The sequence below is a fragment of the Petromyzon marinus genome, chromosome 8 (assembly GCF_048934315.1).
Source record: "Petromyzon marinus isolate PM22_M1 ecotype Great Lakes invasive population chromosome 8, UKy_Petmar_22M1.pri1.0, whole genome shotgun sequence".
Lineage (NCBI taxonomy): Eukaryota > Metazoa > Chordata > Hyperoartia > Petromyzontiformes > Petromyzontidae > Petromyzon > Petromyzon marinus.
In genome coordinates this window covers 16,412,040-16,435,146 of record NC_133674.1, presented here as the reverse complement: position 1 = coordinate 16,435,146, position 23,107 = coordinate 16,412,040, and the positions used below count along the sequence as shown (strand labels likewise).

The window sequence follows — 23,107 nt, the reverse complement described above, 5'->3', positions numbered from 1 at the left end:
CTGTGCAAGGCCGGGCATCAACCATGTGTGGCTGAAACCAATAAACAAATACCATGTCAATACAATTACAAAGGTACTGCTATCCATTTAAAAGGCAGGAGATGATTAACGCTGTGTTAAACAAGCATTTAAAAGCCAAGAATCTTCACAGGCTTACAAGGCAAAGCTTTGCAAATATATATGATGCAAACACGACCAATTGTTCAGAGAAGACTGGCACACAATGACAATTTGCACACCTGATTAATAGTTAATGAGAAGCTTTTAGAAAGTGGGGCATGCAAAATAAAAAAGGTTAAAAAACATGCGGTTACATCATGGCAAAAGTCCAGACAGCACCCAACTCCTGAACAACCAATGACTATCCCTGCCCACACTTTAAACATCAACCACCCAATCGTACATTTCCTTGCCACAGTCTGTCAAAGGTAGGGGGGAGTGGTTTATGAAGTAAGGGACCAACAAAAGAACGTTTATCAGAAGCCTGGCAATGATGCATGTCCCACATAAATAAACCAGCCCAAACACTGCACGAGTAGGGTTTAACCCCACAATGTAGACTTGTACCTTGGATTATTTACGAGCTCGAGCTCACAGCAGCAAATGAATGACTCTCACAACACTGTAATGTTATGAAGTTGGTACACATTGGCCTGTTCTTCCAGATGAAGACTGTGAAGGCGATTTGAAAGAAAAGTTAGACCACTTCGAAAATACATTCCTGAGTTACGAGATGGAGATAGGATTCCATTCAAGGGACATCGGTAAATGCACATTGGTACCAAAGTACCCGAATCACTGCACTATCTTAACTGCTGTGTCACACCTTCAGCATGCGATTACAACCCCCTCATGAAGCTTTGAGAGCTGAATGGAGTTCAAAAGACCTCACAAACACCTTGTGAAAGACCCAACGCAGAAGATCCCCATGGTCCACCCTAAACCGCATCCGCACAAACCATGACAGATGTGGATACCTGACGCACAAATAGAAAATTAAAAACTCTCCAGTGTGCTACAATGTGGTAACTCAGAACAGACCCGTACAACGTATAATGACGCAATGCGCGATCCACAAATACGAAAGAGACACCATGGTAAGGACACACTCCGTGCTCCTGAAAGGATTATCTGGCATGACCACCTGAATGTGACATTTCAGTTGTCGCTCTGCATCCACATCAGCTGTACGACAGCAAGAAGTGTCACACCACCACCTTACTGCTGTGGGACTGCAGTGCATTTACCAAGCATGCACACACAGATGCATATCTTTAAGTGCTCCACGTGGAGTTGTCACAGCAGCCACCAGACTTGGAAGACGTGCGTGCACTACGGGCTAATCGCAATCACTCTGCTGTCTCGCCCAACAGTCAACATAGAGTATGTTCTCTAACGAGGGGCGTGAAGTACTCAGCAGACCCGAGATTACAATTCACACATCCACCCCTACACATATATATAGTTACATCGCTACGTGTCGCAATGTGCGTGAATACAAATTGTACGGAATTCAATGAGTGTAGTGTCGATTTGCTGAGAGTAATATATCGTGCAGAGGTCTCTATCGACCTCCTAAACCAATATAATTTCAGCAAGACTCTGAAAGTCAAAAATGTTCCAATGCTTAGCAAAATAATATCTACCACCAAATTTGGGATACTTGAAGAACAATAATGCCATGTGTCATAGCAGATCGCACGTTGTCCACGTGCCTCACACAACATGGAAAATAACACTGAAGAACGGCAATTTCCAGAAACGTTGTGGTACTATTTTTCTAAATGAACGCTATGGCGGTTGAAGCGCTACGTGGTGTTGGTTTGCAGAATTCCATTTATGCTCCACATGTGTCAGCAAAAAGTTAGCTTTAAAATGTTTTTCGTTGAAGCGTAACGGGAAAAGTCGTGGCCAAACAATCTGCAAAAGTGCAGCCGTAAAAGTGTCTCTTGCAAACAAGCTACATTTACGGTCGCACAATCAGCGAGTTGCTGAAATTAAATAATGATCATCATAGAGTTCTGGGTGAAAGTGACAATCCTTTGAGAAACGGACAGTGAAAAATTCAGGGTACAATTGGTTGATTTGAGCATTTACGCCAAGAAACAAAACACGATACGGGCCAGCATGGATTGCGTCTGACTTCAGAGGCAATTTCATTACAGGGTTTTCTTCTTCAATTTGCTGCACTGGGGTTATGTTGCGAGCAGAGCCGCCCTGCAACGAGAAAAACAACTGTATGGGGGCGACCGACAGCTGCTAGGCTGGATACAGTGCAGACAATTAGAAGGCAGCCTTTGATCATTCGATGGAGGAAAGGACAGGCTGTACGCAGGGAAAAGTGGAAATGATGATAACGACGCTTTTTCTATAATGTGGTTTGTGAAAATGATGGTTATAATTATGCATTATAATGTACCTTCAACTTCTTTTGGAACTGTACGTAGCCAACCGTTGTTGCTTATCGTAGGTGCGGGGGAAGGACAACAAACTAAACAAAAAAGCAGTTCTAAAGAAATAAGCTTTCAATCTATATTTAAGTGCATAGCGCCCATACGACAATTTCATTAATTGGTTGTGTCAGGTGGAGGAGGGTTTACGACACATTTTTACACGAGGACGTCACCCAAAAGAAAGCAATTATCGAATGATAACATTGGTCACGAAAGCCTACATAAAATAATAAAAACCACCGAGAGTTAGCGTTAAATCTCTCAGGCCGACAGCAACTCTTTCTCCAAGCAAACAGATGTACTCTCGAAAAGCTGAAGCGGAGGACATTTTCCGAGCATAAACAAAATGTAAAAACCCACCGTTAAAAGCATCGTTAATAAAACATAAAAAAAACCTTCACGCAGCAAAGGTTTCATTTATATTACTGAACATTAGTGCAAGTCAAATCAAAGCAGGAGTCACAGAATTGGGAAATTTGTGGTGCATAAACTTGAATCTTTCATTACATCTCTCTAACATAGCATGCATATGATGTGCTGTATAAGGCACAGGGGGGGGGGGGGTAATTTATGAGTTTCTAAAATGTTAAGTGTGCAGCTTAAAAATCACTCACTTTGTATTCTCTCACCCACCAGAGCCGTATAAAAACACAGCATTGCTCTATAAATATTGGGGTCCAGAAGGCTTTACAAAAATGCATTTACGTCTGCTTGTGTTTTGCTTCAGCCAAGCTCCGTTATTTTACTGGCCACCATGACAAGGGTGATGCAATTATCTTACATTTTGCGCGTGAAAAAAATACGAGTTTTTAAACACAAAACTAAGTGCTCTATTAGATATTATTAGGATTTGCGTTGATAGGACTCAATACAAAAATACATTTACGATACATTTAAATCTCAGGTTGACATGCGGTTCGTGTGAATATCAGGCAAGGCATAAGCAAAATAAACATCGCCCAGTACCTGATGGCATTGTATATTTCTTCCAGCATGTCTTGCTCAAAGTCTTTTGACCCATTCACTCCTTTTAGGTTCTTCTTAAATTCCTATAAATGAGAGGCATACAAAACAAGAAATATTTAAAGAAAAATACTCGGGCTAAGTTGTCAGCAGTCCATATCATTTCCGGATAAAAAGAACAATACTAAATGTTAACCGAGCACCTTTAAGCTATACAATTTCGGATTAAACTTGGCTCATGAGTTGTTACGTAAAAATACATTCCTGAGTGGGGGTTATCGTAGCTTCATTAACTTTCAAATGGTCATGGAGGTCAGTGTTGTTACATCTGTCATAAAAAGCCCCATTTAAAAATAGTTGCTGTGATGTTTATTTCCCTTATTACTGCATTTTCTAGGCTATTGCTCCACATCTCTTACAGTGAACCAACTACAGCTTGCATCATGTATTTACACAGAAAGTACAGAAATAATCCCATCCATACCGACAACATTGTTATTTTCCACCACCATCTCACACACCCAATGGCGTTTGACAATAAACTTGCTGTTCCTGGTGAACTCTCTCATACACCAACTCTTCAAATGTACAATAAAAATAGCTTTCCTAAAGGATGTAACACTGTGCTGCTTACTCACAAAGGCAGAATACAATTGAGACACCCTCCTTTAATTAGTCATCTCATTTGCACATAAGCACACTCATTGCATATTACAAACACACAAACACATTTACGCAGCACAAGCTGGAAGGATGGTCTTACTAAATCTCCCTGGACAAACTGACTAACAATGGTTGGGATGGAGGTGGGGGGAATGCCAAACCTTTTTTTATGATAATTTTTGTTGCACCCATCAAATTCATCAGCTGATAAACTTGTGACCTGCTCACAAGCTGCAAGCAGATAGGCGATGCCACCCACAACACAGAAACAGGGGCCACACATGCTTTCGCTCAGCTGTCTCTCGTCTGACATGCATTCGAAAAAAAAGCCCTCCGGCTGCTTTTAACGCGACTGCCTAATGTCACCTACTGCCGGGGCAGGCAATGGGACCTTGGCACTGGGCTACAGAGACCAGGGCCCTACTCAGATGCCGCTGCACTCACACCTCCGGTGGGTAGTGGAGATGTGAATGTTGAGTTGAGTGCCTCCTGTGCGGTTGGGTTGAGTGGCTGGGTGGGTTGGGTTGAGTGGGTGGGTTTGGTGGGTGGGTTGGCTGGCTGGGTGGGTTGGGTGGGCGAGCTGTGGGAACTCTCTCGTTTCCACGCGATGAAGCAAGATTACCACTTGACCCGCCCGTCTTTTCTAACTGGCTGCTGCTCTCTTGGGCTGAAGTAAAACACGAGTGACTGTAGCCTTGAAAGGGAATCCTGATCATCTAAGTGGCGCAAAAAATGTTTTTTTTTATGCCTGCCAGAGTCCCGCCCTCTACATCAAACACTGAATCAAGGAGCACAATGGTTTCCAAGCAAGGTAACAAAAATCACAGCCTATCTCTAATCTCCCAACAGCACTCTGGGATTGATCTGGATTTAGCAGGTAAGGCCTCTTACGGTCTGCAAACCTACAATACACGCGCCACTTGCATTAATGTTTTGTAAACTTAGAATAAGTTTAAAACGGACCATATGTAAACATAATTAAATTTTGCACAGACTTCTTTTCAGATTACATTTGCATTTCTTTACGTGCAACTAATTAAAATAAACACACAAGTAAAAAAAGCGGACTTTTTTTTACTTGTGTGCTCAGAGATGTGGTAAAAAAAAGGAAAGCCATGACACATTGTTTAATTGCTCAAGGTGACAGTTTCATCTGCCACGCTGTGTTTACTGGCCATGAAGTTTTTTTTTTTAACCTGGCTACAGTTTACACAGCTCAACCAGCAGCCTCACCATGTGGCTCCAGAGACGAGGATTAATGTTAATGAAGTGGGCCTCTCACCATCAGATTGCAGCAGTGGCTTTTGCCCACTTTTTTTATCAATAGCTACCTGTTAACGATTCATCGAACAAACAGCCTTTAATGCTTGCAAGCCTGGACTGCCGTGAAGTTGACAATTTTTACGTGTGAATTGTAGTCATTGGCTACATTGCAACGCACGACGGGCCACGCTTGTGTCCCTGGATGGTGGCTCGGCTGTCGAGCGAGTGGCTCGGCTGTCGAGCGAGTGGCTCGCGAGCGGACGGTTGCGAGTTCATATCCCGGGATCCCTCCGAGATCAATAAAAAAGGAGCACTTTGTGGGGGAAGTGAGCTACCATTATCCCATGCAAAGTCTCGCCCAGCACCGTCACAGGAATGTGGAATTTCCATCACTGGTTCAGGTCTGAAAAATGGACGAGCACGGCCTCAATACCCATTTGAGCAGGAATTCAGTTTGACGTATTCTGTAATGCAAGGCACTTAAGTGTAGTGTTTACAACTATGCATGTATTTTGTTTAGTTGATGGATCTTTCTTGTTGTTATATGTTGTAATCACTTTTTCAATAATGATGGTATTAATTATTGTCACCTTTCTTTAGCTCTAATTATAACTTGCGCATGTAAAATTATAAGCGATGTATTTGAGTGTGTTTAAAGCAAGCCTGCGTCCCTTTCTAAATTGCGAGAAAGAAGGAAGAAAAAGGCTGAGCCAGCAAAAACATGAATAATAAATTATATTTAGTACCCCTCTTACAGTTACAACATAAACACCGAAATGCATTAACGCAATAATCAATCATAAGAATGCATTTTCACACACAAAACATTCTGTAGGTGGACAGTTCTAATAACATTGCTGGGCTGATCGGTTAAACTAGAAACTAGTCCTAGCCCGAGTAAAACAATGTTTATCTAGCAGAGCCAAAAAAAAATACTACAAAAAGAGAAAACATATGCTACGGAGTCCTGTTAAGTTTCTATAGTAAATATGTTTTTTCATGAAAAGAGAGAGCTGGCATAACATTTATCAATGGCACGAGATGTTTAATGTTCGTGGGTTTGGTGCAGGTGGTACAAAGGAAGCCACGTCATCAATCAAAGTCTCGGGGATAGAAGGATAAACAGACTGACGCAAATACATCAGCCCTTAACTGATGATGTGCCGCTATAGAATTAACAGATGTATTTTGGGATAAATCAGATACTGCCAAGCCCATACTTTGTCTCCATGGACTGTACAATGGGAACCATCAAACAATCATCCACACATGTGCAATATCAACAGGAAGTTCTTTTCCTAAAATCCAAAATAGATACACTCAACCATAGCCACCACCAAATTCTGTTGGTGAGCATCGATTAAGTCCAGCACGACCAACAACACACACACCCCCCGGCTTCCCGTGCCTCCCCTGCAGTGATGTCAGTCGCACCAGCACACCGAGTACTCATTAGATTGAGTGGAACTAATGGGAGGTCCATGCTAAGCTCAGACACCAATCACCACACCGTAGTGGACAAAGAAAGCACTGGTTACTGGGATAAGGGTGCAAATGCTAATAATCACTGCTCCACGCTCTGCACTGCACAAAAGTTAACATACAAGGTGTAAGTGAAATTTGACAAGACTAAAGAGTAAACACAGCAAACGGTGTGGCCTTACCTCCAGAGTCATGGGCACGTTCTGTTTGCGGACGTTGTGGTTGTGCTGGTCAGTGTTGAGCATGATAACCGCGTAGGCCAGGGCAAAACACGCGTCATTGTTCACGAACGGGCTCCCATTCATCACCTGCAGAGGCATACGCACGTCTTGTCAAAGTGCACACTCCGCTGCCCTTGCTTGCACAGTGAACACAGGCAGTGATGGTAAGGAGCAGTCAGGCAAGTCACCGTGGCTTAATATTGGCTGTATGTAGTACACCGACAACCCTTTTATCAATCCACCGTTGGATAAGCGACTTCCCATGTTGTATACGTTCCATGGGGCTATTCGTCAATACTTTACCACATTGGTTTGTGCAGGCTGGTGGAGATGGGGAGCATTAATGTGGAAGCATAGATCAGAATAAAATCATGGATCTTGCTGTACTGCCCTCTGCTGCCAAGCCACATAGCCCTGCCTATAACAACCTGCTGGGCATGGTGGTTGCCCGTACCTAACATAAAAAAATATATTTTACCAGGTAAGGCCCACTGAGCTGTATAGCTCTTTTTCAGAAGCGACCTGGCCACAAATGATAGCTCAATTAAGTTGCTCACCATGTGGAAATGTATCGTGGCCAAATACTCTTACATGCATGTTTCTAAATGTGGAGGTGAAAAAAACCAGACTTGGAGAAAAATAAAATGACCATGGGGAGAACATGCAAACTCCCAAAAATTTGCTTAGCTTCCGAGATGCGAGACAAGATAGATACCAGGTGATTTGGCCATAGGTGGCTATGTAGTAGAATATTATAATTTGCAGTGTATCAGTCAATTTAATCATCACCATCTTCCTTATGCTAAGGAAGGCTTGATGCATGCTCAGATTAGGCCTGATGCACGTTCAGTATAATGTTTATGGGTCCCAACTGATTTAAAAACTCTGGGTTATATATCCAAATTAAGGCATAGTGAATTTTAAAAAAACCCGGTGAACTTGAAATACTTTTCACGATTTACAATTCTATGAATACATTTTTTTTTATTATACAACCCAATTTTCTGCCAAGCTGCGTCCTTGGTAAGAACCTTGCAAGAAAACCATGCAGTATTATATCCCCATTAAAAGTGAACGTAAAAAGGTTTACTGAACTTAATGGACGTGAAATTAATCCGCGTATTCTTTAAAATATCATCGACTGTAAAGCGGAGATTAAATTCATAATGGATAGCATAGCTTCGCCGGATACGATCTCCAGCTTGAGGATTTATTTTTTATACTGCGAGTCAAAACAAAAGCCATCATGTGCATTAAAAGGCATCTTGAAATTGTCTTATATCAGCACACACAAACCAGTCCTGTTATAAGAATATTATTACTTCCAAGGCGACCTACACATGTAAAGTGGATTTTTTCACATAACACTTGTTATTTCTCCAATCTGAAACTCTAGCAAACCCAATTAGCAAACGTTTCTTTGTAGACATGTACATGTGAGTGTCCCTGGCTGTGTGAAACTAGTTTTGCTGATGAAACTGTTTTTATAAAAAATACCATCACATAGCTGTCAACCCATACGGTTTACCCTATTCTTGAACAGGGAAATTGAGTTCAGGTGCAAACGGCGTACAGCCGTTTCAATATGGGCATTTTTTTAATTGACGTTTTTTTTATATATATTTTTCGATTTAAAGCTTTCGTGACTGCAGGGATTTATCTTCTTGGTTCTTTCGGTAAAGTCACGTAGAAGGGAAATAATAAAATAATATATTTTTTGTCTATTTGTTTGTGTTTCTCCCTTGTGATGGGACTTTGTAGGATGACCGTTGCACGGGGTGAACAATATTATCCGAATTGGTCTGTAATAAGGTAGGCCCTGGCTAAGGGGTTGACAGGTATGCCATCATGATTTACTGTCTCTGGTGACATCCCTGCATTGAGGTCTTAAAATTATGGATGCAACTATGCATCTAAAAACGTGAATTACAATTGATTCATAGCTAATTCTACATGCTTCAATAGTGCGAATAAGAATCAATTCATTCCCATTCATGCAAATTACATGCACATTTTATTCTAATCATATATATATACCCAAGGAATATACAACCATTCCAATGAGACACTACAAACGGAAAACAATACAAAACGGGAAAAAAGCATACATTCTTGATTCAAGTTGTGGTTCCAAATCATGATAATCCATAAAGCTCATGGGAGGAGTGAATCGTTGAGACACCGAATAGAAATTTACAGGAGTTGCACCATTACACTGCTATAATGACAAACTTGACCGTGACTTTATAGTTTCTATTCTAATTAATAAATACACAAGCTATTAAATGCATGAAAATTATCTCATCACTGTATCTCATCACATTCTCGCATCACACTCTCTCTCATCACTTTATAGCATCACTTTATCTTGCTCTCTCGATGCAGTCGTGTGGAGTTGCAGATGCAATTAGCTGAAAGCCAAAAATCGCAGACAGCAAGTTCGTGCATAACGAGGAGGATACTCTCACATATTTGTTTTTTTACTAGTTTATAAACGGCAGGCACTGCACACCGCAGTTGTACGCGCCCTCGACGCAGAGTTCACATGGCGCCGCGCAAGAAGTTACGGGGGGGGGGAGGTTCACCGGCGCTGCAAAGGGGCCGGTACACTCACATGCCACTGGTCAGTGAAGGCCTCCAGCAGACGGTGAATAACGGGGGCCTCCCCGGACAGACGGAACGCCTCCAGGTAGAGGCGAAGACTCTCGTCAATACGCAGCGTCTCAAACGTGAACGTCCTGCGGCCAAAACGGACGGGAAGGTTGGTTCGTGCGGGTGCGTGCGCTCCACAGACACACCTCCGATTGAGCGCGGGTAGGCCACGAAGGTTGCGAAAGAAGTTCAACATACGTACATATAAATATGTACACTGACACACGTGCAGGGATTCCCCATGTAGCTTCACATACCGACGAGGTAAAAAAAAGCTGTTCATGAGCACTGATTAAGGCTGGCTCGGCACAAGAGGTCGAGGTGTGACTAGCACAACGAAACCACCTGCAGTCACCAGTGCTTGTGTTAACCACACCGCGGACAGCAGGTAGTCATTTTCGGCTGAATATACCCAAAAAAGGACCGGGCTAAGTTCACAAACCAAATGGAAATGTGCACGTGGCATGAAACTCCATTCCAGATTTGCACAAATAACTGCAGCCTAGTTTGAATTCGCCTAATTTAAGTGCAGCACCAAATTGCGATTATTTTGTGTGCGGCCACTGGTGACAGGACTGAAACTGTTAACTCACTGCATCTAAGAACCAGATTTAATCACAGGTGGCTGCCCAGATTTGAACCAGGGATCTTAGCGGTGCCAGCCTCAGAGGCAATGCATCAACCTGCGGAGGGGAGGTGAATCGATACAAGCCAAAATATGATCGAACATCAACAAACAAAACGAATGAAAAATGACCGATGGTACACATTTCCGCACGCCCTGCATTACAATACACTGCCCATCCGAGCCCGGCGTGTCCCTCGCGAGTGGTGCCCGAGGACGGGCGTAAACGGGGAGGCGGGCGACTGACTTGACGAAGGCGCTGAGCAGCTCCTTGTGCTTCCTGTCGCTGACGAACTCGCCGATCATCTTCTTGTCGAGGCGCGGGTTGTCGCGCAGCCAGCGGGCCACCTCCGTGCAGTCCATGGGCGTCGCGAGCAGCTTGTTCTCCTGCAGGAACTCGATGCCCGTCTTTGGCTTCACGTTGAATTTCTCCGTGCCTTTCATCAGCAGCTGCGGGGAAGAAACGCACAACGCGGCGTGCGTGGGTGTGAATCTGCGTACGTACACACGCGCAAGGATGTTAATTAAAAAGCTTGTGCTGTTTAATGGAGATGTAATCCCTTTGTCCGGTATGTATGTATGTATGCTGAACTTCTTTCGCACCGTACAGAGCCAACCGTGCTAATCGGAGGTGCGGGGGAAGGACAACAAAACAAAAGTAAAGCTTAGCCGTGTCTCGGGATGCTTTTTCAGGCCGTTTATGCATGTTTTTACATTTGGGAGGAAACCGGAGGAGTCGGAGAAAGCCCATGCATTCACTGAAAGGTTGACACAGATGGGTTTGCGGGCAACTTTTGCTGAACTCTTATCTCCTGGCCACCTCGGAGGCCGGCGTGTTTTGGGAGTTTCACAAATCTCCCAGTAATCCATCAGCCCTCGCCTCCAAAGCGCTGGATCACGTGCGTGTGTCACGACACTTGGTTCACACTTCATAGGTCTCTCGAACAAGCACTGCTAAGCTAAAGGAGGCTCAGGACACGTTTAGATACCAAACCATACTGGTATCCATTCGCTGGGAGTACAATGTTGGTGAAGAGGATCATGTCGGTAGTGCACTAGCGGCTATAACATAGCTCCAATAAACACATTATTGTAAATGAGCTGGGGAATTTTCAGTGGCACGGAATACCCAGTGATATCGGACTCGTAATTCATGCAATTATTGCTCATTTATTTTTTGTGACTCGCTTAGCATATTCTTTCTTTTTGCACGCCTATCGTTTTCTGTATTCTATGCCGTTGTAACTTGCTGACCCGCCCATACTGGACATCTGTGAAAAAGAGCTGCAAAACTCATCGGATTCCTCCAGTCTAAGTAAAGATTCTGATTCCGATCCTGATATCCCATTCACAAACTATTAGGTCAGTATTTAGTTTTTCCCAAGCAGGGGGCAAGTGTCTTCCATGCAACTACCTTTCGTCATTACATACGAATCGGTGGGTAATGTAAATATACTTGCACATTTTTTTTTTATAATGGAGATGGTCGTTCAATGCATAAAACAATTGAAGGATTGTCTGGAGATATCTACCGAATTCCAAAAGGGATGGTCTGTGAGCTTATACGGCAAGACAACAAAAATGCGTTTGACCAAGTTTATGCGATAGATCAAGCATTGTTGAATAATTTTCTGTGGTTTAAAAGCATATGGTGCATTGTTGAATGTACCTTCTTCTTCGTCTTTATTTGAGCAAGTTCCTGAGGAGTGGGCAGGCAGGAAGAAAATCTCGCTGGCTTCTTCGGAGGTTTCTTTTCAGCTGGGGAAACAAAGTCGTCCAAACGTGAAAGAGAAGAACGTGTCAATAGCATCGATGACAGCCATGGTTGCTCATGGTCTGAGGTTAGTGGAGCACAGGAATGACAGGCAGCACCATCTATGCCAACACGGCAGTTATGCTGCATGAACAGGCCAATCAGAAACCTATTACCGCGAATATGTGCATTTTCAGTATATATGACCGGCGCAGGCTAGCTACGACTGTTAACCACAACCGCAGTGAAATATGAGACAACCGTTTTCAGATGCTTAACAACGTAACACTTTGCTGGTCTTTAAATGTCGGCTTATAGTTACAGTAAGTTACAAACACAGTCATGTGATCACTAATACTCACAATGATAAATGATACCTCACGTGTACTCAGTGAAGCAATGCAGACTATATAGGCTCTTACGTGAAGCAAAAGAGCCTTATTTGTAAAATAAGGGGCTCTCATTTGGAACACAAGGGTGTGTTTCTATTATGCTCATGAACAGCACCACAACTTGGGTATTTTAACATTCCACCCATCTGTAATGCTCCACAAAACAGGGGGGAGCGCGTGCATGAGCAGGAACTTAGTGAGCGAGACACGGAGTGCTAAGCGGCGAAGGGCAAAATCAAAGGGGGGCGACGTATCTGTCTTCATCCTCACAAGAGTTCTTGAAAGGGCACCTCACGCCCCACGACTTGGGGTTTAACGTTCACAATCAGGGGGCCGGCTACCAAGCTCCCTCGCGCGCACAATGCAGCAGCAGCAGCAGGGCCAGAGGCAATTAAAATGCGGAGGGAGCATCTGCATAAAATAATACCCTGGCCCTGTTTAAATAGCACATAATTCACTCTGGCAGATAAATCAGGGCTTTATTTAACAATCCACTGGATTTAATCTTCAAAAACGAAATTACTGCACAGCACGAGGAGGTCCACATGCAGCTGGTATTTCACAAAAGGCCCCAGATATTTAATCACAGCCCAATGTCTGCTGGCCCTGCATTCATTTTAAACCTACGCCGACACCGACAATGACAATTAAAACCTACGGGCAGATATATACACACACACACACACTTGTGCGCATCTGTACATGTGCGCACGCAAACACACACACACATACAAGCACACGTCCCTACTGGTGTGTGGTAGCAGCAGCAGCATGACAAGTATGTTTAATTTGAAGCTTTACGGATTTGCTTCTCATCATGGAATTGATTTCCTATTTATTAGTAGGCTTTAATCAAGCATGGTAATTTAACGAATTCAAGATATTCGCATTCAGTTTTATATTGATGCACCACAATGCTGCACCGATACAGCCCTTGGTAAAATAAAAAAAAATCCCCAATGTCCTGCTGCTATTATTTATTTCCAGACACAAAAGTCTTCATGCTAAACTGACTGAACTGGAGTAATAAAAATAATCACGGAACATACACAAACATTAAATAATTATAACAAGTGTTCTTGCTTAGGAATTTTGTTATGAAGCAGATGTATTATTTCAAACTGGAAACAAGCGTTACTCCATAATGTGGTTTAGTCTCTAAGTAAAAAAATATATACTGACGCAAAGTTAGGATGAAAATGGCGTAAGCGGCACTTCCTTTAACAATATTAATTCTGGTCAAGAATGTTTTGATCGAGACCCAAGCTCGTCCCTGAAATACAAAAAGTTTCATCTTGTGGTCAATTTTCATCAAATTGTTCATTCTACATACTGAAAGCGTTAGCTTATGACAGACTGGATTTAAAAAAAATATATATTTTAAAAACACAAATACAGCAATTCTAAATAAAAATCTCTCAAATAACAAAAATAAATACTTTCTAATATTGACCCAACATAGCTAGTTTGGTGAAACATTTAATATTTGAGCACTACCTAAAGGCAAAATAAATGAGACTGCCTTTTAGTAAATTCCAACACCTACAATCAGGGCATACATTTTAATAAGTGTGGTAGCAATGCACACAAAACCATGAATCCATCACCACCTCCAGCTTGGCAAACAACACTTCCTACGAAAACGTTAAATTTACACCAAGCTAAGTTATGAATGTCAAACCGTAAATTGTGGGCACCACGGGAACTGTGGGATTCCAACGGCAATAATGCACAATCATGCACAGTGTCAACAAGCAGCCTTGTAAGGTCAAACAGCTCGACTCATTACGATGTGCAGGAAAACACATGCCGGCTTTTTTCTTTATGGTGTCCGGAACAAGCGGGGCCTACGACCCCTTATCAGAACAAGACGTTGCCAGACGAGCGGCTTGCTTACGTTTGCTAGCGTCCGTGGGAGTGTGAGCGGCGGACTTCATCCTGGAGGCCATGAGGTGCCCGCTGGTTGGAGGTTGCGGCGTGCCGGTGACCTCCTTTCTCTCGGCATTCGCCACGAACGTCTCCAAGTCTCCGCACGGCTTCCCAGCTGTGAGAATGAGCAGCAGCGTAATATGATAATTTACTACTGTGGTTTTTTTTAATTATTATTACAAGTTATTATAAATAATTTTAATGTTTTATTTACGCTGGAAATCTCACTCTAAACTCTTTTCAGGGAGAGTTCTGCTCGGCACGCTTGACCAATTTTCATTTTATTAAAATAATTCTGCACTTGGGAGGTTATAATTTGGCACGATAGGTTACATTCACACAAATGGAGTCCTTGGAAATTTTGTAGGAGCTAGCAATGCCTTTATTCATTGATTAAAATCGGTTTTAATGTTCGCGATACACGTGTGTTGGGAGCCATGAGATTTTTTAAAATAAATAAATATCAATTATGTAAATTATCTTAAATTACATCCTAAAATGTACAATTATCTTCATTCTACAAACTCATGGTAAAAAAAAGAGAAAGGAAAAACATTAATCAATAGAAACAACATAGAGGATAACTTTTGTATGAAATCGTGACTCTGAATCATGAGTTACTGGGAGGGATTGAATATTTACATGGCTCCTGTTTTTCATCTTCTTGCACCAATTCAATGTGATGTACCATTGCACCTATATTTATCCCAGGTTTGCACTCTAAGAAATGTGTTGTCTTAAGGAGCTCTCAAGCTGGATTAAATTAAAAAAAGTTTCCAAGCAAGCTCATGGTGAAACTCAGTCCAAGTAAAGGGCATAACGCAGCTAAACTCAGCTGAATTCCACTCAGAACAAGATAAAGTCCACTCACTATTTACTTTGGTATTATATATATTTACGCCTGTTATGTTTCAATCATAATTATTCAACATGTCCCCTTTAAAATCACAGTATCCAGATTCATATCCTATCAACAACCTCTAACTACATGACAAATCGAGCATTATTTTTAAAGAAAGGATTTAGATAAAACTCTTCTCAAAAATGAATAAACTTCAAGAGAGTTCTGCATTGATCCAGACACCAAACGCGCACATAAATGAATAACTAAATGCCTGTGTGTATTTATCAAACACTGGAAATATATTGCCTTGGATTTCCGTGATATTTTTTGTCATTGAGGCTCTCCAAAATAATCTTTCAATAATCTTGCAGCTGTGCATGTATGTGTGTGGGCACAAGAACTTTTGCACGTGCGCGCATCTGTACGAATCTCCGCGTATTAAAATGTGCGCACGTGCGCATGCCTTGTGGTCCGTGCGGGGCTTTTGTGTCTGGTCTGTCCAGAAATAAATGAACGAAAACCTTTTCTTTTGAAGTGGGTTGAAAGTGAAAGTTAAATATTCAATAAAAAATGAAAACCACAGCATTGTGCTTCATGTAATAAAATTTCCACCGATGTTGACATGGCTGGTTGCTAAGACAACAATGAAAACTTCCAATATTCCTGAATGAGTGACAAATCCAAGGGAAAATTTTGGCCTACTTCAGTTGACTTTTGCAATCGATGAGTCACTACAGTCCCCGTCTTACACTGTTGTACATTCACTTTCATCGCTATACCACAAGCACTGCAACTCAAGGAATTGACGCCTTGATACTTTCATCCACCTTAAGAACTCTACCGGATGAACTGTTTTATCTTATCCACACTGTGTTCAGCCATGATATTAAACGACATGACACATCATGCTTTCCTTATACTGGCTTGGCTGTAGAACTCACTCCCATAAACTAAATTCTCAAGTCCCCATAACCTTGCTCAATTCAAGACATGTGTTAATCCTTTTCTAATATACGATCAGTGATGCGCGTAGTTTCTGGCCATTTGATATTCTAGGACCTAAAATGAAATAAATACCGGCGTCTGTGGCGCTGGGCTCTGATAGTTCCCCAGCCTTGGCTGCGCTGCTGCTGGTGGCACGGGGCTGGCAGTGCGCCTCGATGCTGTTTATGACCGTCAGCAGCGCCTCCAGCGACAGCAGGTGCGTCGTGTACAGCTGCCCTGTGATCGGGAACGCATTCTGCTCGCAAGCAAAACAAAGACACCCAACTTCGTTAGTGTCGACAAGCGTTTATTTCATGTGCAACACCGTTCGTCTCTTCTGGTGAAAATAAATTGACATATACAAGATTGCACGGGTCGCGCTCCAAGTCCTTGGAGACCCGTGACCCTTGTGGTTTAACAACGCCATGGGATGCTGCACCACATATTTTGTTTTAGGTTACATTTTACTTTGTTGAAGATACCAACAGCTCAATTTTAGGTCTCGCTTTACTGGATATCAGTGGGGTGTTGAAGTACGGATTTACAAAACCTCCACCAAAATCAACTTCCACGCGGCAGCAGCCTTGAGCGTACGTAAGGACCATTTTAAAAACCTGTTCCACAAAATAAAACAGCTCCATACGTGGCACAGCATCAACAATTATCCAAGTCTTTTGTTAACTTGGATTTTTTGTTGTACTATGGGATGCAACTTGGTGACATGCTATAGCGATGGGGTGTTAAAAAAATGAAGCAGTCTAAGAACACAGTAGCAAACTCAGTGGTATAGGACAAAATCAAAACGTAATAAAATGAACAAGTTGTGGGCCACTGTAATTTCTCATCTTGGCAATAAAACTTTGGCATATTTATGCACGCATTTAATTTGTCTTGATACATTCACCAGATGTATCTGCTTGGGTCATGCTGACCACTTCACAAACACAAGCAGCAGAATGGAACGAGAGTGGGACGAGTGTTTTTTTGCAATACTGCTGGTTATGAGCACAACCCTATCTGCACCAAGCCGATGGCGCATCTGGCAGGTGAGCCAGCAGAACACTTGGCGATTCACCACAGGCACGTGATGCACCATCACGCCAATGCCGTGAGTGTCACGTGTTTATTGCCTTGACATGGCAAACTGGCTGTGTCGGGTGGTGGCGGGTTTAATGCCACATTTATATTTAAGCAATCTAACCCAAAAAAAACCCTATATTATGGATGACAAACTGTTCACGTAAAAAAAACATTGGTCCTGGGTTCTTGAAGAAGAAAAAAAGCAATGGATCTGGATGTTCCATAATCAAACCGATGTGATCAAGCAAAAGTTGTCAGTAAAATAACTGGGTCTAACGTACACATTGAAAATCAATGAGCACGTTAAATCAATGACAATTGCACGTACCCACAACTAGAGCTGTGACATAGATGAGTGTAGCACTGGGTAGGGACACCAAGCATGAGGCTATTGATGATGGACAATGCTAATTCATGCTCATTACAAAATACATCCCTAAAGAACTTGCGGCAAAACTCTTGAGAGTTAACGTGGTGAGGTTAAGGTCACCAGATGATTGGCAGACTGAAATAATACATGTAATGGGACTTAAACTTACAAAATTTTAATCAGCGAGTTGCACCGAGTGCAGGGCACAAACATCAACGACGCAATTTATTTCAAGACACACATCCTTGTCCAGCAGTGGCGGAGACGCCCAGCAGCACTGTGGTGGTAGAGCCGGAACACAGGCGGACCCACCCCCGGGCATCCAGGAGACCTCACCTTGGACAGGAGCTTGGTGAGCTCCTCAAAGAGGTTGGAGCAGTAGAAGTCGCAGTCGTAGTTGATGTAGAGCTCTGTGACGAGGCCCGGGATGCGCCAGAGCTGCACCACAGCCTCCAGAGCCATCTCCTTCATCTCGTACGGCAGGCGCGGGCTCTCCGACGTGATCACGTCCATCAGCTTCTTCAGGTACATCTGCACACGGCACCGGCGACTGCTGTGACTCGACGTGGAACTCGCACGCAAAGAGGGGGGGGGGGGGGACCCTTCAAAAGTGCTCCCGTGAAAGCTGCTTCCGGGAGATGCTCTCTAAAGCGGGGACGATGCACTGCTCTGTGAGAGTTCACAATGAGTTTGAGTTGATTTGAGTTGTCACATATGCATGCTGAATTTCTTTCGCACAGTACGTAGCCAACCGTGCTAATCGGAGGTGTGGGGGGGCAGCTGCCTAGTTATTCTACATCGGAAATCCGTGGTGCGTGAGCACAGCAGTAACAACAAGTCGCACAGTACGTAGCCAACCGTGCTAATCGGAGGTGTGGGGGGGCAGCTGCCTAGTTATTCTACATCGGAAATCCGTGGTGCGTGAGCACAGCAGTAACAACAAAAACAAAAGATTAAAAATAAAACACCGATATGAATAACGTATCTCGTGACATGGTACCGATGAGCAGAATTGGAATCAAACTGTGTAACGGAAGCAGATGCCACCTGAATGATCGACAAGTGAAGAACTAGGAATGCATCAAATGGAAAAAAATTAAACGAGAAAATTATGCATGCTGACTTGGGCACATCTCTCCCCCGTCTTCTATAATGTCCAGTTGGTTGCCTTCACTTGACTTTTTCAATAAAAGGCTTAAGACAGGTAGGTTATTGCTACCCGTAGTGATTCTATACACACGCCAAATATAAATATAAGTCTACTTTTTATTTTCAAAGTAGTTTTTTAAATAATAACAACGATAATCCATAATAAAAGGTTTTTGGGTTAGATCGCGTTATTTATAAATGTGTCGTAACCCTCCACCACCCGACACGGCCAATCAGCAAAAAAGTGTCACGTTGACGAGTGAATCCACAACATTTACAGTTTGAGTACGACGTTTCGCCGGTAATTGCATCCAGCATCATCGGGCAATCCGCCCACATTCTAGCAATGTACGTTGCACAATTTGCGAAGTGTGAACTTGAGCGCTGAACGAGGCTGTGCACGTTCGTACGTGACGGTCGGGGGGGGGGTCGTTTTTTCCCTTCTCTACCATAAATCACTTGACATGGAGACATTTTAAAAAGGCTTTTTTTCTAAGAACTCGTTAACGATATTGATTCGGTCGTCCAGCAGGCGCAACTTGAGGTTAGCCACTGTTCGGAACAACACACTTGTGAGGATTTGTTGGTCAGGAATCTGTCCGATAAACAATAACTATGAGCCCAGAATTCACACGCTGCTCAGTGTGGGCTGGTGGCTATACAGAGATACAAATGTCACCGACGGTAGTCACATTTTCCCAGAGGGGAAAAATACAGATATAAAAAAAGGTGAAACAAAAAAGAGTCTTATAATAAGCTTTGCCAAAACTGAAATACTTTTAGAAATTTTACATACACGATAACAATATAGGAATGTAAACGAACAAGCAAGGAGTAAGACACAATAGAGGTTGGTTTTAAATTGACAATCGGGTGTCCGCGGAGCATCTGTGCCCCCTCCCTTCGTCACGAGATATGTACTTTGTACTGGGATCATGTTGTGCCATCATAAAAACAATATAAAAAAATGTACAATCGGGTGGGTTGTCAGAAAGATATGCGCCTTTACCTCCAACTGGAACTTGAGATGCTCTCTCATGCTCTCAAAGAGGAGCAGGCAGACTCGGAGGGAGGCTGCAAACAGCCCCAGCCTCTCCATGCCCAGAAGCTGCACGACACGCACACACAAAGACAAAGATCCCCCGTATAGTCTTAACAGACTGTTGGGGCAAGTGCTGCTAGTGGGTAACACCTATGAAGACCGGCACGACGCACAAGGGGGTGGGTGGGGCCAGCACCATGCCCGGCCGCCTTTGTCTCCCCTTTTGGCGATGTTTAGACCCTGCTCCAGGCACTCATTTGATGATGAGTCAACCTAGGGGAGGACAAGGGCCGATTCAGATAATCGCCACTGGTGTTGGCCGTAAGCGGCAATCGAATTCGGGTCGCTGGGTTCATAACGCAGCGCGATAACCGCGACAAGACACGCACACTCACACGCACACACACGCAGCAGCTCCCGTCAGCACGCATGCTGGAAAATCTGCAGTAGCAGCAGCAGCAGCACCTGAACTGCATGGCTTGTGCCCACACTTTCATTGAGCGCGCTGGGATTGCCGAAAGATTAAAAGAACATGCGCACTGCAAGCGCCATGTCAACCGCTCGCTCGGGATTACCAACTTTCCCCACTTTTTGCACAATCTTTGGCACGGAATTTTTTTTTATCGCATTTGGTTATCGTGCATTTGCTCTCAGAAACGTCTCAGCACTGTAAAGTTTAGTTGTGAGCCATCTGGGAAATGTCTCGGGCACACTTGCACGCTTATAGAGTGAAATATCTCCGCAGAAATGCGAAGCGTCTGTACTTGTTTGATCATTAAAATGCAGCACTGGAAAGAGATGTGTGCTCGATGTTCTGCATCATATTTTTACATTTAACGTTTTCTTTCCGCTTTACGTGAACAAATCTATGCTAGCCTTTAACCTTATCCCATTTTCAGAATTCACACACACACAATATGATGGTTGGCCTTGCACAAGTAAATTAGAATTAACATTATCTTGCAAAAGAATTAATGAATGTAAATCAATTTAGTTTTGGTGTAGCCTTGCAAGCCTTATTTAATTCTTAAAACCGTGCTTAACAGTGCAAACTGCACTTTAATATAAAAAAAATATAATTAAAATTTTCGGTCCTCATATTTGATGAGGGCTTAGTCAGCTAAGTATATATTTAAAGCACATTCACCCCCCTCCTAGGGATTTCATCAATTGTCATGATTCTGGTTTGCAATTCAATTCAGGAATCAATTATTTTACGCCTTGCCTTTGCCATTTAGTCTGTATTGTGAATGATTTGTTTCTGCATTGTGCAGTTCTGTTATCTGGATTATCCAACAAGCAACACTCGTGCAATTTAGACATCCCGATGCGTTTAAAGTGAGCGTACGAATCAATTTGAACGAATTAAATGACGCATTGTCACGCAGCCAAATGCCTCGAAGGATGACGATACCCTCCGAGTAAGCCCAGCAGAGGGTGCTCCATGGGTGCTGGCTCTGAGCCCTGGCCAACAGGTGGCACAGGGGAGAGATCCCACGGGGTTCGAACCTCGTCTGACAACTGCACCACCTGTCACTGTAGCCCGGGAGGTCCCCCCCTCTCTCTCTCACTTGGCTCGAGTTCTTCTGCGAGTTCTACGCTCAACGGCCGATGCCAAAACCACCAACGGTTAAAAGGGAAACTGCAGAAACAGGAAATCTCCACACATCTGGCTGTCCGCCTGATGATGCTAGTTGTAATTACTGGCGAAACGTCGTACTCAAGATTATAAATGTTGTGGATTTGGTCTCCAACACACCGGTGCGCTGTACTAGTAACAAAGTGGCACGTTCTGTTAACGTGACAAACCTTACCATTTGGCTGTCGGGGGGGTGGCGTGTTTAACGATACATTTATATATTTACGCGATCCAACCCAAGAAAAATATGGATATTATGGATGATTTTGGTCGAAAGCCTACGTGTTAAACTGACTAAAGCTCGACAAACACGGCGAAACATCTAGAAAGCAATGCAAAGCGAAAGTGCCCAACGCACGGTGTCATCCCAGGCACGCCACTTTACAACGCTCAGACTAAAAACGCGGCTAATCTCCCGTCCACAATTACCGAATTAATGCGTTAAAACAATGAGTGCAATGTTTTGTCGCTCTGGGAGCAGTTTCCCACCAAGTGTTCTCACACTTATTCCCCACCCCCCCCCCCCAACACGTAATCCACCTTGCGGTTTTTGCCCAATTTTGGTGGTAGTGTTATGTGCACGCACGCGCCTCGCTTGACGCAGAGGCCACACACCTGCTGTGTGAAGCGTGGGGGCTGCATCTGGACTGTGGTGGGTGTGGGGGGGGGTGTGGCACAGCAGGGGGCGGGTGGTGGCGGCTGCAACAAGGACGCTCGCACAACAGGCCTCTGTTCTTGCCAGGCATGAGATAATTACTTGGATAGTGCCAATCCGTCACCGCCTCGGTAAATTACCGAAGCCCGCTTGCCAAAAAAACCGTTCCGCGCTCGCACTAAATTTAAGCATGACGCGCGTAAAACTTTAAAGAGTGTAATTTGAATTTCTTGAAGTGGTGGCTGGGACACTGCACAGCCGTGACTTTATTTATTTTGGTTTCCATTCGCCGTGGATTCAAATGGCGACATTTCAGTCGGAGAGTTGGCTTAAAAGCAGACGTTGTGCCGTCTCAGGAAGTTCCCAGGAAGTTCCCAAGCAGTCCTGGAGTGACCGCGACAAGGCCTTTTCCAAAACGCATTCTTTCTGGCGGACAAGGCACTCGGCTTGAAGCGGCACAAGTTTTGCACGAGAACAGTGGCGACGTGACATTCTGGGCTTTTGGACCTTCACTCGGCAGCAATTTACGAATTACGTAAACACACTCTCGGCCAGCTCTCCACCTGGTTTCCACGCATAAGAGTAACCAGGGGGTTCAAGAGGACCCCGCCCTTGCACTTGGGGCACAAGAGGACCCCGCCCTTGCACTTGGGGCACATATCGGTCCGCATGTGCCCAGCTCTCACCTAACTATTTTTATTTTACCAGGTAAGGTCCCACTGAGCTATATAGCGCTTTCTCAATAAGTGACCTCGCCACAAATGATGACTCAGCAAAGTGGCTTATCACGTGGAAATGTATCACAGCAGCTTAAATACTCAAAAACGCACGTTTCTAATTGTGGGAGGTATAAACCGGAGGACTCGGGAGAAAAATCCACTCGACCACGTGGAGAGAGACATGCGGACTCCAATTATACAGCAGGCGTCAGGGTTGGGATCAAACCCA

The 23,107-nt window shown here is 43.7% G+C and overlaps 1 protein-coding gene across 6 annotated transcripts in view; it reads right to left on the bottom strand.

The window, feature by feature from the left end:
• The window catches only part of GBF1 (golgi brefeldin A resistant guanine nucleotide exchange factor 1), a 172,576-nt gene that overhangs the window by 38,360 nt on the left and 111,109 nt on the right, over positions 1-23,107 (bottom strand). For all 6 annotated transcript variants that reach the window (XM_032949917.2, XM_032949921.2, XM_032949922.2 and 3 more), the window contains 9 exons: positions 19,833-19,931; positions 18,011-18,205; positions 16,318-16,480; positions 14,365-14,511; positions 11,992-12,080; positions 10,570-10,772; positions 9,660-9,783; positions 7,007-7,132; positions 3,420-3,502 (listed from right to left, as the gene is read on the bottom strand). In XM_032949917.2, the coding sequence (XP_032805808.2) occupies positions 3,420-3,502; positions 7,007-7,132; positions 9,660-9,783; positions 10,570-10,772; positions 11,992-12,080; positions 14,365-14,511; positions 16,318-16,480; positions 18,011-18,205; positions 19,833-19,931 (1,229 nt within the window). The remainder of the gene's footprint in view (positions 1-3,419; positions 3,503-7,006; positions 7,133-9,659; positions 9,784-10,569; positions 10,773-11,991; positions 12,081-14,364; positions 14,512-16,317; positions 16,481-18,010; positions 18,206-19,832; positions 19,932-23,107) is intronic.